This window comes from Ovis canadensis, chromosome 8 (genome assembly GCF_042477335.2).
Source record: "Ovis canadensis isolate MfBH-ARS-UI-01 breed Bighorn chromosome 8, ARS-UI_OviCan_v2, whole genome shotgun sequence".
Lineage (NCBI taxonomy): Eukaryota > Metazoa > Chordata > Mammalia > Artiodactyla > Bovidae > Ovis > Ovis canadensis.
Genome location: NC_091252.1, coordinates 59035384 through 59049768, shown reverse-complemented (window position 1 = coordinate 59049768; position 14385 = coordinate 59035384). Strand labels below are relative to the sequence as shown.

At 44.3% G+C, this 14385-nt stretch overlaps 1 protein-coding gene across 2 annotated transcripts in view; it reads right to left on the bottom strand.

Moving 5' to 3' along the window:
- GABRR2 (gamma-aminobutyric acid type A receptor subunit rho2) overlaps positions 1-11007 on the bottom strand; it is a 43557-nt gene extending 32550 nt beyond the window's left edge. Inside the window, exons 1-4 of one of the 2 annotated variants that reach the window (XM_069598287.1) lie at positions 10853-11007; positions 10004-10076; positions 9012-9059; positions 209-315 (exon numbers count right to left, since the gene is read on the bottom strand). In XM_069598287.1, the coding sequence (XP_069454388.1) occupies positions 209-290 (82 nt within the window). In that variant the 5' untranslated portion in view covers positions 291-315; positions 9012-9059; positions 10004-10076; positions 10853-11007. Of the gene's footprint in view, positions 1-208; positions 316-9011; positions 9137-10003; positions 10077-10852 lie in introns of those variants that run through there. The other variant, XM_069598286.1, reaches the window with a different exon arrangement.
- Between the last annotated feature and the right edge of the window lie 3378 nt (positions 11008-14385).

Genomic DNA, 14385 nt, shown 5'->3' with positions numbered 1-14385 from the left:
TCTCCAATGCCTCTTCTCAACACTCACTTCCTTCCATCGCTTTGCTCCAGGGGATAATTACTGAGTTGGGCTTTGCTGACCAAGACTGGGAAACTCAAGGCCCCCCCGGGGAGGAGGGCTGTGCCTGAGGGAACCTGAAGGAACAGCAGCAGGAGGCTGTCCTGGGATCAGGCCCCAAAGGGCTGAAGGTAGGGGGCACACATCTTACCTCCAAAGGCAGGCCTCATGGTGAAATCGTGGTCATCCACTCTGAGAAGCGGCTGAGATTTTCCATGTCGGATTTTGGTCATATCGGGGTTCTTCTTATACAGGTGACTGCAAAGACAGGCAAGAAACGTTTTCCATCCTCCCACCAAGGCATTGTGTAAAATGATTTGGGGAGATTACTTTCTGCAGGACCTATCTGTTAAGACACTTTTCCCCCTGAAGGGAGGTTGAGAGATAAACGATCCTTGCTCCCCTATCCCTGCTTGCCCCCAGCACCCCAGGCCCTCACCAACAGGCTGACCTGAGGACCTGGCCCTTCCAGAGGCTTCTAAAACAGATACCCCCAGACAGGACCCCATTCTACCTTGGCAAGCTCCTAATTGTCTCGCCAAAAGTCATGATTAGATGACCAATGCTTCAGTTGAACGGTTTATGGTGGTTTTTTTTTTTTTTTACTTTTGAAATATTTCTTTAGGAATTTCCCTGGTAGTCCAGTGGTTAAGAATCTGCCTACTAATGCAGGAACGTATCCTGATCCGGGAAGATCCCACATGTTGCAGAGCAACTAAGCCCATGTGCCACAACTATGAAAGCCCACGTCCCAGAGGCAGTGCTCAACAACAAGAGAAGCCACCGCAACGAGGCTCAAGGGAGAGATCTACCTGCTTGCTGCAATTAGAGAGAGCATGCTTGCAGCGGCCAAGACCCAGTGCAGCCAAGAATTAATTAAAGAAATTAATTAACTTACAAAAATTTCTTCAGTGTTGTTATAATATTGGTTTTGTGATAAGTAAAATTCTGAGACAAATAAAGTTTTAACAGGCTAGTTTGATCCTAGCCAGACCTGATATTCCTCATGTCCGTCCAGTTGGCAGCTGTCTACAAAAGCGGAGAGAGCCTCAACCCTCGGGAGAACAGACCGTTCACAGCCAGCGGGCATGAAGGCCACAGCTGGGCACAGAACTGCTCGAACCATCCAGCCAGGTGGTGAGGGAGGGGGTCTGGAGCCCAGGACGGCAGACCCCGCTTCGCTGTCCTTCCTTTAACCCAGAGGACAAAGGAGTGATTCTCTCCTCACTCACACTCATTCTTTCCATCTTTTTTCCCACCACAACCACACATAACCCTAAAGCAGTCAAGTTCCAAATATTCCAAAGCAATATTCTACTTACAGGACGATCACTAAACAGGAAGCATGATGAGAGAGGGAGAATAAAATGGAGAGGAAGGGAGGAGTGCAAGCAAGCAGGTTATTTGAACATTTGGGTCTGATGGAATGTGAGTTTTAGTTCTTTTTTTTTTTCTTTTGGCCATACTGTGATGCTTACAGGATCTTAAAGTTCCCCAATAGGGATGGAAAGTGGGCCCCAGCAGTGAAAACCCAGAATCCTCACCACTAGGCCACCAGGAAACTCCCTGAGATTTAATTCTTGATGGAAGGAAATAACCTTATAAGAAATCAGTGTTACTATAATACTATCTGGAATGTGTTAGATTATGGAAAGGTTTTAGAAATCAAGGGAGAGACTTTGTTTTTGAATGTCTATTATTCATTTATATACACCCCTATTTACTCTCTGTGTTCTTATCACACTTCATTGACTTTTTAGAGAAACAAGCATATTTCCTGTTTAAATTCTGTAAGAGGAGAGTGACACATTCCCTGTCTCGGGATCCTGTTCTTTGAGACATCTTCCTATGAAATCCTTAAATTTCATTCTCTCAGCTCTGCCCAGATGGTATTATTTGATGGGAGATCAAGGAAATGGCAACCCACTCCAGTATTCTTGTCTAGAATATCCCATGGACAGAAGAGTCTGGCAGGCTGCTGTCGACGGGGTCGCCAAGAGTCAGACACAATTGAAGCGACTTAGCATGCAGCACGCCTAAAAGAATTTGCACAGAGGGTCTGTTCCTGGAATAGAGCTGTCACCAGAGATGTCTGTAAAGAATAGAGGGTAGGGGTGGTGGAGAAACTCTGCAGGGCCTGGAGATCAGCATCCACCATGTCCCACTGTCTGCATAGCCTGGCACACCATTGCTTTTCCAAACATTTCTTTTTCCATCTTCATATGAATTACCTTCCTCCTGACTGAAGTCCTAAACCACTACGTCCAACATCCTCCTTTGTCTTTAGCTAAAGATGGTATTTAATGTGAGGGCTTGGCCATTTGGGAGAATTACTCATTTTTCCTGTGTCTCTCCCATGGATACAGATTATTGAAACTTTGTTTGATCTTCTCCTGTTAAGTTCTCTCATGTCAATTTTGTTCCTATACCAACCAGAAGAACCTAGCAGGGTAGAGGAAAATGTCTTTGTTTGGACAATATGGACAGCCATCCTGCTCTCTCGTTGCATGATTCTTTGATTCCTGGACTAAAATTTATTTTCTCAGCACATTCCTATGGAGCATTTACTCTGTCCAAAGACTCCTCACTCAAGTCATGGGAGGACAGACGCTCATTCCCCTCACAGAGCTGATAAATAGACGGTAAACAAATGGAGAGAGAAAGAATGTGACTTCAGAAAGTAAGTGCCATAAAGATATAATAAGGCAGAGTAAGGAAGAAAAGAGAGATGGGTTGGGGTAGAGGGTGGTCAAGGAAGCCTTGTGAGCCCTGGAGAGGTGAGCTGTGAGAGGGGCTGAAGAAGTGAATCCTGAGAGAGGGACCAGCAAGCGCAAATGTCCTGAGGTGAGTCTCGTGTGTGGAACAGTAAGACGACCAGTGGGTCTGAGGAGGAGGAAGGCAGTAAGAAAGGAGGTGGGAGACAAAGCCAGGGGCTAGGTCTGAGGCCCTCAGACGTACGACACTGAGAGGGGAAGCCCACGGGAATTCTGAGCAGGGTAGTCACAAGGTCTGGATTAATACCTGAGAAGATCACTCAGGTAGAAGAGATGGTGGAAGGGCAGAGAAGCAGCAGGAAACCATCAGAAGGCTTTTGCTGAGAGAACATGCTACCTGGGTTAGGGTAGGGAGCGGTGAGGGTGTAGAGAACGGATCAGATTTCAGGGAGGCAGAAAGACCTTGCTGATGGCTTGGGGATGGGGATGGGGGAAACAGAGAGGCAAGGATGGCCCAGGTTTATGACGAGCACCTGGGTGAATGGTGGAAACATTCACTAAGATAAAAACTGGGGGAGTGGCATGTTTGTGGAGATGATGGTGCATCAAATTCTTAGGAGCCATCTTGATTTCCAAATGCCTGCGAGACACCAGGTAGAAAGTGCAAATAGGGTGGTGGCAACTCAGAAAGCAGGAGCAGTAGCAGTGTTTTCACTTCCTTTGGCCTTGTAGGTTCTGGAGGTCCCTGGGGGCTCAGCAGAGGTGCCTGACCCTCCTTCTCCCACAGCCCTTTGAACTCTGCCCTCAAACACCCTGGCCCAACTTCCTCCCCTTCTCCCTGATAATTCTCATCAGCATTCAAACTGAATTCTAGTCTCTCTCATCTTGAACCAAAACAAAGAAGAAGATCTGCTCAGACCCCACAACCTCCTCATGCAAAATTCACTGGAAAGTGAAGGTGGTGCTGTGGTGGTAGTTATACTCTCATTTGAACATTTCTTTGTTTAAAAAATCATCTCTCCCTCCTCCCAATAAGTAAATCACTTTCCCAAAGAGCTGCAGCCACTTCCTCAGTCCCAAGTGCTTCTTCCCCACTCGGGCCTGAGCCAAGGCCCTGCAGGTGCCCTTGCCGAAGATCAGGGAGGGCCAGCCTCTGCTGGAAACCTCGTCTTCCAGGACAGGGCGCTTGGTCCTCCTCCCACCTCCACTGCAGTTTTTCTCCCTCCTCAGCCCCTTCTTTTCATGCCGGTTTCCTCAGGGCCCTGTCTCAGCCACCTTCTCTCCCTTTCAACACTCTCTCTGGCAATGGCTTTAACTGGCATTCACTTACTGATGATTCTGAGACCTATGTCCCTTGCCCTGGACCTTTGTATCCTACTAACTGGTTATTCCCAGCTGGGTATCCTATAGGCTTTTCAACTCAACATGTCCACAGTTTGAGAACTTCTAAGCGCAAGGTAACCCAGCTAAAGGATGGGTGGACCATTGTATGAAACTGGAGAAAGGGTAGGGGGGGTGAGGATGAAATGGACAGACTGAGGTTGCAGAGCTCAGCCAGGGAGAGCCTTGAAGATGCTGTGAAGAATTTTATCTCTAACCAAAGGCTGAGGGAAAACATGGAAGGGTGCTGGAGGAAGAAGTCTTGATCAGATTTGCTTTTGGACAAGGCAGCTGCAGCTGCAAGCTCTGAGGAGAGGCCAGTGGTCTCTTCCTGCCCTTTAGCTGGAAGGTGGGACTTCAGTCAGTTCCCTAGAAGCTTGTGTGGTCACAGAGAGGTCATTTCAAGGACCTGCCGCCCTCTTGGGTCTCTTCCCCAAGAAGCTGAGCGGGACCAGGCATGGTTCCCTGCGTGGCAGCCCCTGGGGAGCTGTTCAGAAGCCTCAGCAAAAACATCCCAGGATGGTGGGAGGCAGAGCTCAGCCTGAGGGCTTAGCCCATCACGGACATTAAATTGTGAGGGCAGCGGGCTCGGTGCCCTCCCTGCCTTGCAGGGAGCAAATCCCTCCGGGTCAGCACAGTTTCTCTGTTTGGAGGGGAGGATTAGGGCAGTGGAAGTCCTCACATGCCAACATGCTGGGGAGAAGGAGATTGACATCCCAGTGCCATTCAGAGGACCTGGAATTTTTCTTAAAGGTCCAGTCATTTGATAACTCGGGCCGCTGATACCCTGAGGCTTGGGCTGTTTGTGTGAGCAGGATGCCCTGCATCCATCCTTCACAATGGGTGCCCACCTGATTTCGAATGCCCGAGCCCTCCCACCTCAGACTCCAGGGGCAGTATGTTGGGCCCCAGCTGCGAAGCTGGGACTCTTCACAGAACCTCAAATCCAGTGAAAGGGGGAGAGCAGAAAAATGTGTTCACTGCACCTTGAGAAGCAGGGCGAGTGCCATCGTTTTGAGGGTTATTTGCTGCAATACTAACAGCAATCATAACGACCACACCCCCTTGAGTCACCCCTCCTTTCACAGGCCCCAAGCTGCGGTCACCCCATCATTCTATTTGGAGAAATGAGGTTCAGAAAGATCAGGAAACATGGCCACACAGCCAGCAAGCAGCAGAAGCAGGTCCCCAACCTGGTTTTCCCTGACTTCCCAACCCCACAGACCTCTGGGGAGAGGGAGGGTCACTGGGGAGAGAGAGAGAAGGGTTCCTGGGTCCAGCCTTGGAGCCATGATGCAGAGAGAAGGGTGGTCAAGTGCAGGCAGAAGCAAGGGGGCAGCAAGTGGGGAGGAAAGATGAAAGGGGCCCCGCGCTTTGGGACCAGGAGAGGCCAGACAGTGTGATCAGGACAGAGCCCAAACTCCCAGGTCTTGTTGTATTTTCAGATCTCAAGAGAGAAGGGTCTCTCTTGGCAGGGAAGCAGTCATGTGGTCGGGGGGCCACCTGAGGCAGCAGGATGGGAAGAAGTTGGAATAAAGCTGGGAGGCTAAGAGGCCAGAAGAACAGAACAAAACAGAGAGCCAAGAGCAAACAGGCTCACTTGGCAGTGAGTCAGTAAAAAGGGACACGAAGGGTCAGAAAACTGGAAGAGGTTTTGAAAAAGCTGCAGCTGGACAGAATAATTGTTTTGTGAGGGTATGTTGGCTGGAGTGACACAGGGAAGGCTGACAGGTTAGAAGAGGTCCCTGTGTGGCTGTATATGCAAGTGTGACCATATGTGTTACATGTGAATGTATGACTGTATGTGAGACCAAGTGTGTGGTATGTGGTGTGGGGTATATGCGTGTGTGTCTGTGTGTCTGTGTGAACAGGACATCTAAGAGGAGCTATTCCACAGAGATGAAATGCTCTAAGACTATAAGGAGAAAGGGTCAGGTCATTTCATTCCTATTTATCAGTATAGCTTAACTCTTGTGTCAATAATGAAAGTACTTTTTCATCAAATATTTGGCTGAAATTTTTCACACACAGACATAGCTCTGTGATTGTCTGAGTGTGCACACACCCTGGTGGATTGTGGAAAGGCCTGGAATCATGTTTCCTGATACAACTTTTCTCTATTGTTTCTTCTGGTTTCTGCTCAATAATTATTTTATATTCTTTGAATGATGTATGTTCATCTTTTCACCCACATGACCACCTTATGGGATAGATTTCAAGTTCTCATTCCTAAGGGTCAGATTTAATTCATCAATAAACAGTATGAAGTTTCCTCAAAAAATTAAAACTACAACTACCATATGATCCAGCAGTTCCACTCTGGGTGGAAGAAACCAAAAACACTAATTTGAAAAGATACATGCACCCCAATGTTCATAGAAGCATTGTTTACAATGGCCAAGATGTGGAAGCAACCTCAGTGTCCATTACAAATGAATTAAGAAGACGTGGTATATATTACAATGGAACAGTAATCAGTCATAAAAAGAAGAATGAAATTTTGCCATTTGCAACAACATGAGTGGCAAAAGGGCAGAGAGAAGATGGAATAAAGGAGGATATTATGCTAAGTGAAATATTAATAATAGAAAGACAAATACTGTATATCACTTATATGCAAAATCTAAAAAATAAAACAAACTAGTGAATATAACAAAAAAAATAGACTCAGATTTAGAGAACAAATTAGTGATTAGGAGTGGGGAGAGGGAAGGGGAAGGGGTGAGAGAGGGGTAGGGGCATAAGAGGTACAAACTGCTATGTATAAAGTAAATAAGCTACAAGGATATATTGTACAGCACAGAGAATATAGCCAATATTTTATAATATCTATAAATGGAGTATAAGCTATAAAATTTTTGAATCACTATGCTCTATACCTAAAACTAATATAATACTGAAAATCAACTATACTACAGTTTTTAAAATTTTTTTAAATAAATTCAGTCTGTCTACAAGCTCAAGCAGGTGTCTGGGAATGAGACTGTGGGTCTTCTGGGGAGGGCAGAGATGCTGTAATTGCCCAGTTGCAGAGTGGAATCCCTGAGGGTCCCAGAGGGGCTCATGCTGAACCCAGCACCACTGGAGAGAATAGACAGGTTCAGATGAAACTTTCCTTCCAACCTGAGTAAGTCAGGGTCCTAGGATCTGGTCCCAACAAGCCACTAACAACTGCATGAGTTACTCAGGCTGACATCTTGGCCTCTGTAAAATGAGGCAGTGTTTCCCCATGTGTTCTCTGTGAAATATGAAACCCAAAAGATAGTCCAAAAAAAAGTGGTTTTTTTTATAACCTCTGTGTAATTTATCCCCCTCTTCAAATATACAATGTCTATTTACATAGTAAAAGTACCTGTTTAAAATGGTCTAAACCAGGATTTCCCAAGCTTCTTTGACCCTGGAGCCTCTTTTTCATACAACACCTATTCACATTTACAGAATTAGAACTCAGGGGAACTGCTAGATCCAGTGACCTCTGAGGTTCCTGCCAGTTCAACAGCCTAGGATCCTGAGATTATGTGTAACCAGGATGAGCCCTCGAGAGTGCTGCTTCTTTGCCATCATCCTGGTCAGTTTGTATCTGGCTGCTTTCTGACTGAGTGGTATTAGACTTCACAGTCTTCACGTCTCCCAGAGCAGTGGTCTCTAATGTAGGGGCACACGTGGAGGGCTCAAGATAGTCCACTGGGTTGCAGGAAGTAGAGACCGTAACTCTTATTTACAATTAATTTTTATCTAAAAACAAAGCTATCAAGCTTTAATACACATATTTATAATAGTACATGTATGCATATGTGCATATATATATATATATATATACATACACACACGCACTGGAGGTACAGTTTCAAAAAATTGTCACTGATAGTGGTACATGATTAGAAAGGGAAACTAGGGAGTGCCCTAGTAGTCCAGTGTTTAGGACTCTGTGATCTCACTGCCAAGGGCCCAGGTTCAACCCTTGGTTGGGAAACTAAGATCCTGAAAGCTGATGTGACGAAAAAAATTCTTTTAAAAAGGAGACCACTGGCTTAGAAAATGTATCTCAAGATATTAGCTTATATTCATAATCACTAGTTCACACAGTGCCTAGTAGGATGGAAACAGGTGTGTAACATCTCAAACGTGGTGTGGATATCTTGGCTGCTTGATCTCTCCTTTGTGCTGAACAGACCTAGAGTATTGTGCTTGGTATATCAGTTCAAAACACACAGTAAGGAACTTGATTTGTGATAATGAGTGCACATTCTGGGCCTAACCAGTTTTTCTTGGAAATGTTTCCCTTACATCACAAAATTGCCTTCTCTGTTGTCCACACAAGTATTTCTGTTAAGCTAGCAAATTTCAAACCCCTTTTCTAAGATTCAAAACAGTGAAATGATACTCGAAACCATTATAAAATTGTTACCAATCAAATAATTTAAAGAAAATAACTGCCAGTTACATGTTTTCTTCATAATTCAAACTAAATTCCTATACACTGTTCCCCTCAAAAAAAATTATTGAGGTAATTGCTTAGCAAGCCATTTATGGTCCCTACAGGATGTAATCCCGAGAATCAAAGCAGCACAATCTGAGAAGTACAAAGATGCTTTACCCACGAAGTCTTCAGCTACCTGCCTTAAATCAGAATGCTTTGCAGGAACACAAACATCCGAATGAAAGGCCCAGCCTGGTCACTCACTACTGGTGACACGATAGTGTATTTGTGCCCAGTGAGAGGCTGTGCTCATCTCCCTCCGACTGGAAAAGAGATTCCAGTAGGACGGACGATCTAACCCCCAGCCCTCCTGGAAGCTGTCCCACAGAGTGCAGCTGCCACCTCCAGCCACCTTCCCCCCATCCTGTCCACGGCTTTACCTTGGCTTGGTTTCCAGCGGCCCTGTCCCTCTCCTCCTCTTGGGCTTTCTGCTCTCCACAAGAACCATCAAGCAAAACAAGAACAAAATGAGTCTTGGAAAATAAGGCATCCTGTGAATGTCTGTGATGCTGCAAGCTGCCTTCCAGGGACCTGCAGCAGGGCAGATACCCCCAGGCTTAACCATTGAGTCGGTCTGCTGCCTTGAGCCGGCGCTGTGAGGAGGGCATGGCTGGCCTGGCTGAGCTTCCCAATCTAATATTGATACTGAGGCTTATGCCAACCCACTTCCCACCCCTTTGGGCTGTCGTGACACCAACAGCAAGGCTTTGCCCTCCCTGCTACTTAGTGATTGGCTATTAGTAAGTTGGTTCTCCTGTGAAACTCAGCTTCCACTGTGTCCTAGTAGAGCTTTGGTTAAAACTGTTACATAAAAAAAAAAAAAATTAAATCTCTTGAACATGCCAGCTTTTTGCTGAGATCATTAATCCATCTCGCTGGTGACATAAAACCAGTCTGTCACATGCACCAGGGAGCAGGTTGGATTCTGAGTGGATTTGCAGGAAGGACTTGTGGACACAGAGATGAGCTCCTGACTGTGCCCAGGAAATGCTGAGCAAACACGAGATTGACCTGTTTCCATAGGCTTGCTTTATTCCTTGAGCTAAGAGCCTGGGCTTTGCCTGTGGACAAGGGTGCTTGTTTTTTTTCCTCAAATACATATCGTTTTTTTTTCTTCAATCTTATCAAAGCATAAAATGCGTTTTGATTTTTAAAGAAAGCATAAACCAAAGGAGAATTGGTGATTATGTAAGTTCATCTTCCTAGCAGGAACACTAAACTAATGCTGATCTTTCATCCTAAAAGGTATAATGTCACCGTCAGTGAGGCTTGATCCCTATCCTGGAATATGGAATTACGAACATTAGAAGTGCAAAGATACACATGGTTGTTTCATCTACTCAACCAAAGAAAATGTTTAAAAACTACTTACTGGGGACTTCCCAGGTGATTAAGACTCCAAGCTTTCTATTGCAGCGGAGCAAGTTGGATTCCTGGTCAGGGAACTAAGATTCCACATGGAGCAAAAAAAGAAAACAACCAAAAACTACTTATTTCTTGCTTGCTGCATCCTGGGAATGTAGACAACAAGTGTGCAGAGACATCCTTATAGGTGGGGATGGAGGTCAGAAGGGACAATAGCTAAAAGTGAAACAGCAATAGGGTTTTCTTAGGAAAGAATCAAAAGCAGTTCTTTTGATCTCTTTAAGCAAAGTGGTATGACATGATCCACTTTATTTTTTCAGGAACTTCTAACTGGTATCAGTTAGGTCAGAGAAATTGTCATAATAAAAGAGGATGAGGTCCTGCCCTAAGGGAGGGGAACAGGGAAGACAAAAGAATGAGATAGTCAAGTCATCACCAAAGGGCAATGGTGACTGTTCAGAGTAGGAGGTGAAAGAATTCAATGAAAGCCAGGACTCTAGAGTAGAGGCAGGTCTGGTGGGTCATAAGGCTTCCTAGGTGGCACTAGAATCCCAGGTGGTAAAGAATCTGCCTACCAATGCAGGAGATGCAAGAGGCACAGGTTCGATCCCTGGGTCAGGAAGATCCCCTGGAGGAGGGCATGGCAACCCACAACCAGTATTCTTCCCTGGAGAATCCCAGGGACAGAGGAGCCTGGCAGGCTATAGTCAATGAGGTCTCAAAGAGTCGGAAACATCTGAGCACTGGTGAGTTCAGTTCAGTTCAGTTGAGTCACCCAGTCGTGTCCGACTCTTTGTGACCCCATGGACTGCAGCATGCCAGGCTTCCCTGTCCACCACCAACTCCCAGAGCTCACTCAAACTCATGTCCATCGAGTCAGTGATGCCATCCAACCATCTCATCCTCTGTAGTCCCCTTCTCCTCCTGCCCTCGATCTTTCCTACCATCAGGGTCTTTTCTAGTGAGTCAGTTCTTCGCATCAGGTGGCCAAAGTATTGGAGTTTCAGCTTCCGCATCAGTCCTTCCAATGAATATTCAAGACTGATTTCCTTTAGGATAGACTGGTTGGATCTCCTTGTAATCCAAGGGACTCTCAAGAGTCTTCTCCAACACCACAGTTCAAAAACAATTCTTTGGTGCTCAGCCTTCTTCACAGTCCAACTTTCACATCCATACATGAGTACTGGAAAAATCATAGCTTTGACATTATCTGATGTTCTTGAGAGGTGGACAAGTTTGGAGGGGGGAAATAAATCTTACCTTGTGGAGTATGAGATGTCATGGGACCTCTGGATGCCCAGTAGGCAGCTGGAGTAGGAGCCTGGTGCTCAGGAAGAGGGTCTGGATTGGAGAAATAGGTGTGGCACCATCAGTGTCGTGGCGATAGTTTAACCACAGGAAAGGGGAGATCTTGTCAGGGAACAGAAGAGGTCAGAGCTCCAGCACAGAATCCTGGAGAGTCTACACTCTCACACGCTGGGTGGGCAGCCAGAACACAGGCGCAGAAGAACCAGCAGAGAGGTTGGCTACGGAAACCAAAGGAGTTTCAGGAGTGGGCCAGGTACCAGTCAGTGCTGGGAAGGAGTAAGAGCACGAAGCAGGCTCCTGGATCTGGCAGCGGGAGCACTGTAGTTTCAGCTGCGAGATGTGGCAGGAAGCGAAATCGCAACGAATTAACTAGAAATGTGGGTTTGGGAGTACTTTAGCATGGGACTGGAGCTTCAGCTTCAGCACCAGTCCTTCCAATGAATATTTAGGGTTGATTTCCTTTAGATTAACTGGTTGGATCTCCTTGCAGTTGGAGGGACTCTCAAGAGTCTTCTCCAACACCCCAATTCTAAAGCATCAATTCTTTGGCACTCAGCCTTCTTTATGGTCCAACTCTCAAATCCATACATGGCCATACTGGGAAAACCGTAGCTTTGACTATATGGACCTTTGTCAGCAAAGTGATCAATCTGTTTAAAAGTCCCATTCCTGCTAAAGATTTAGTGAGGAAGAGATGTGACCTACGAAAAGTTCTTTGCCATAAATTTTGTTCCAAAGATCTCTTTTCATTTCTGTCATTTGGAACAGGCCAATTAGGAGCCTAGAATCGTGCATGGATGTTATTGGTCTTAAAGTATCTGTTTTGTTGCATTTCAGATGCAACTTACTTACCAATTTTTTTCTTTAAATTTTACTCTTAGTAGTTCAATTTCTGTGATTACAGTAATAAAAATCAGTTGGAGATGTGTAACATTTTTTATAACTTTTTTTGAAATATCATTCACATACCATAAATTTACCCCAAATGGGGTTTTTAGTTTTGTGCAACTGTCACCACCATCTAATTTTAGCACAGTTTCATCTCCTCATCCAAAAGAAACTTCATACACAGTAGCAGTCTCTCTTCATTCTCCATTCGCTCCGGCCCCTGGCAATCACCAATCTACTTTTTGTATCCGTGGATTTGCCTGTTTGGGGTATTTCATATAAATGGAATCATGCAATATGTAGTCTTTTGCGTCTGGCTTCACTCAGTATGTTTTCATCATTCACCCATAGTGAAGCAGGTATCGACAGTATAACTTCACTCCCTTTTATTGCCAAATAACATTCCATTGTATAGCTACATGTCTTGTTTATTCATGCCTCAGTTGATGGACATTTGAGTTTCCAGTTTGGGGCTATTAACAATAATACTATGAGGACTTCCCTGTCAGTTGAGTGGTTAAGACTTCACCTTTCAATGCAGGGGACGAGCGGTTGATCCCTCTTCAAGGAGTTAGGATCCCACATGCCTTGTCACCAAAAAACCAAAACATAAAGCAGGAGCAATATTGTAACAAATTTCACAAAGACTTTAAAAATGGCCTACAAAAACAATTCAAAAAACATCTTTTGAACATTCAAAAGCTATGAACATTCATGTACAAGTTGTGTGTATGCATTTTGTCTTGGACATATACCTGGGTGTATTGCTGGGTCATATAACTCCATGTTTAAATTTTGAGGAACTGATGTTATTTTTCAAAGTGGCTGCACCATTTTACATTCCCACCAGCAGCGCACCTCTAGCCATCATAGTGGGTGTGAAGTGGTGTCTCACTGTAGTTTTGACGTGCATGTCCCTAATGTCTAATTAATGATTCAAGTATCTTCTTTGTGCAAATGGCTATTCAAATCCTTTGCCACTTTTTAACCTGGTGCTTATTTTTGAGTTATGAGTTCTTTAGATATTCTTGATACAAGTCTCTTATCAGACATATGATCTACATTTATTTTCTCCCATTTTGTGTTTTCACTTTATTAATGTTCTTTCAAACACAAAAGGTTTTGCATTTTGATGGAATATAACTTATCTTTTTCTTTGGTTGCTTATGCTTTTATCTTCTAGCTAGGAAACTGCACTCATGTAGACAGTGCATTTACAAACGTGTTGAGCACTCAAAGTGAAGTCAACCGTTCTTTTAATGATACCAGTTTTAATTTATAGACTGCCATGGCCTTAAAAATATTCTGTACAAAATACTGCGTGTTGCACAGACACTACTTGCTTTCCTCCACTCATATTTTTAAGAGTAGAACCTCAGCCTTTAAATTCTGTTCTTACTCTTTGATGCATGTTTCATACTTCCCTGATGGGATGGTTCTGTAAACAAAGGGATATATAAACTTGCTACTGTATATCAACACCATTAATGGTCACTGTGAACCATTACAAAGAATGTGGCAACTTCCTTGTGCCTAAAAGGAGGAACCAGAACTAGAATGTGTGACTTTGCACATGTGGGACCCTATGTGGGACCACATAGGTTCGTTTAATTGACCTACAGCTAAACCATAATGTGTTTGTGTGTCTCTTCATTGCTTCCAGCATTTCAAGACATCCAGACACTACTACCGACATTTCCCTGTGCATTAACTTCTGCATGTGAAACTTAACAGTTACCGAACTTTGTAAATACGTGAATTTTTAAAATTTAGGTGGATGCATTTTTTTTGTTTGTTTATTGTTCTTCTCAGCTTTATTCAATAAACTTGCATTTTGGGAAAAAAAAAAAAACATGGTCACAAAGATTTACATTTTCTTCTAAGTTTTTGCTCTTACTTTAAGGTCTTAAGATTCATTTTGAATTAATTTTGCATGTGGTTTGAGGCAGTGGATGTATAACTTTAACATTTTTTTATTTCTCAGGACCAAGGATTGTCCCCAGTGGCTCAAGATGAGGGGTGTGGAAAGTCCCCAGTAAGTTATATGCTGTCAAATTAGGCCAGAGTTAGGTGGGACTCTGGTCACACAGTCTTGTGTCCTACATTAAGGGTTCAAGCCTATTTTAAGGGCCCTGAGCTTTTCTATTAAAATGGTACAAGAAATATTTCAGTATTATATATATTCCTGGAATA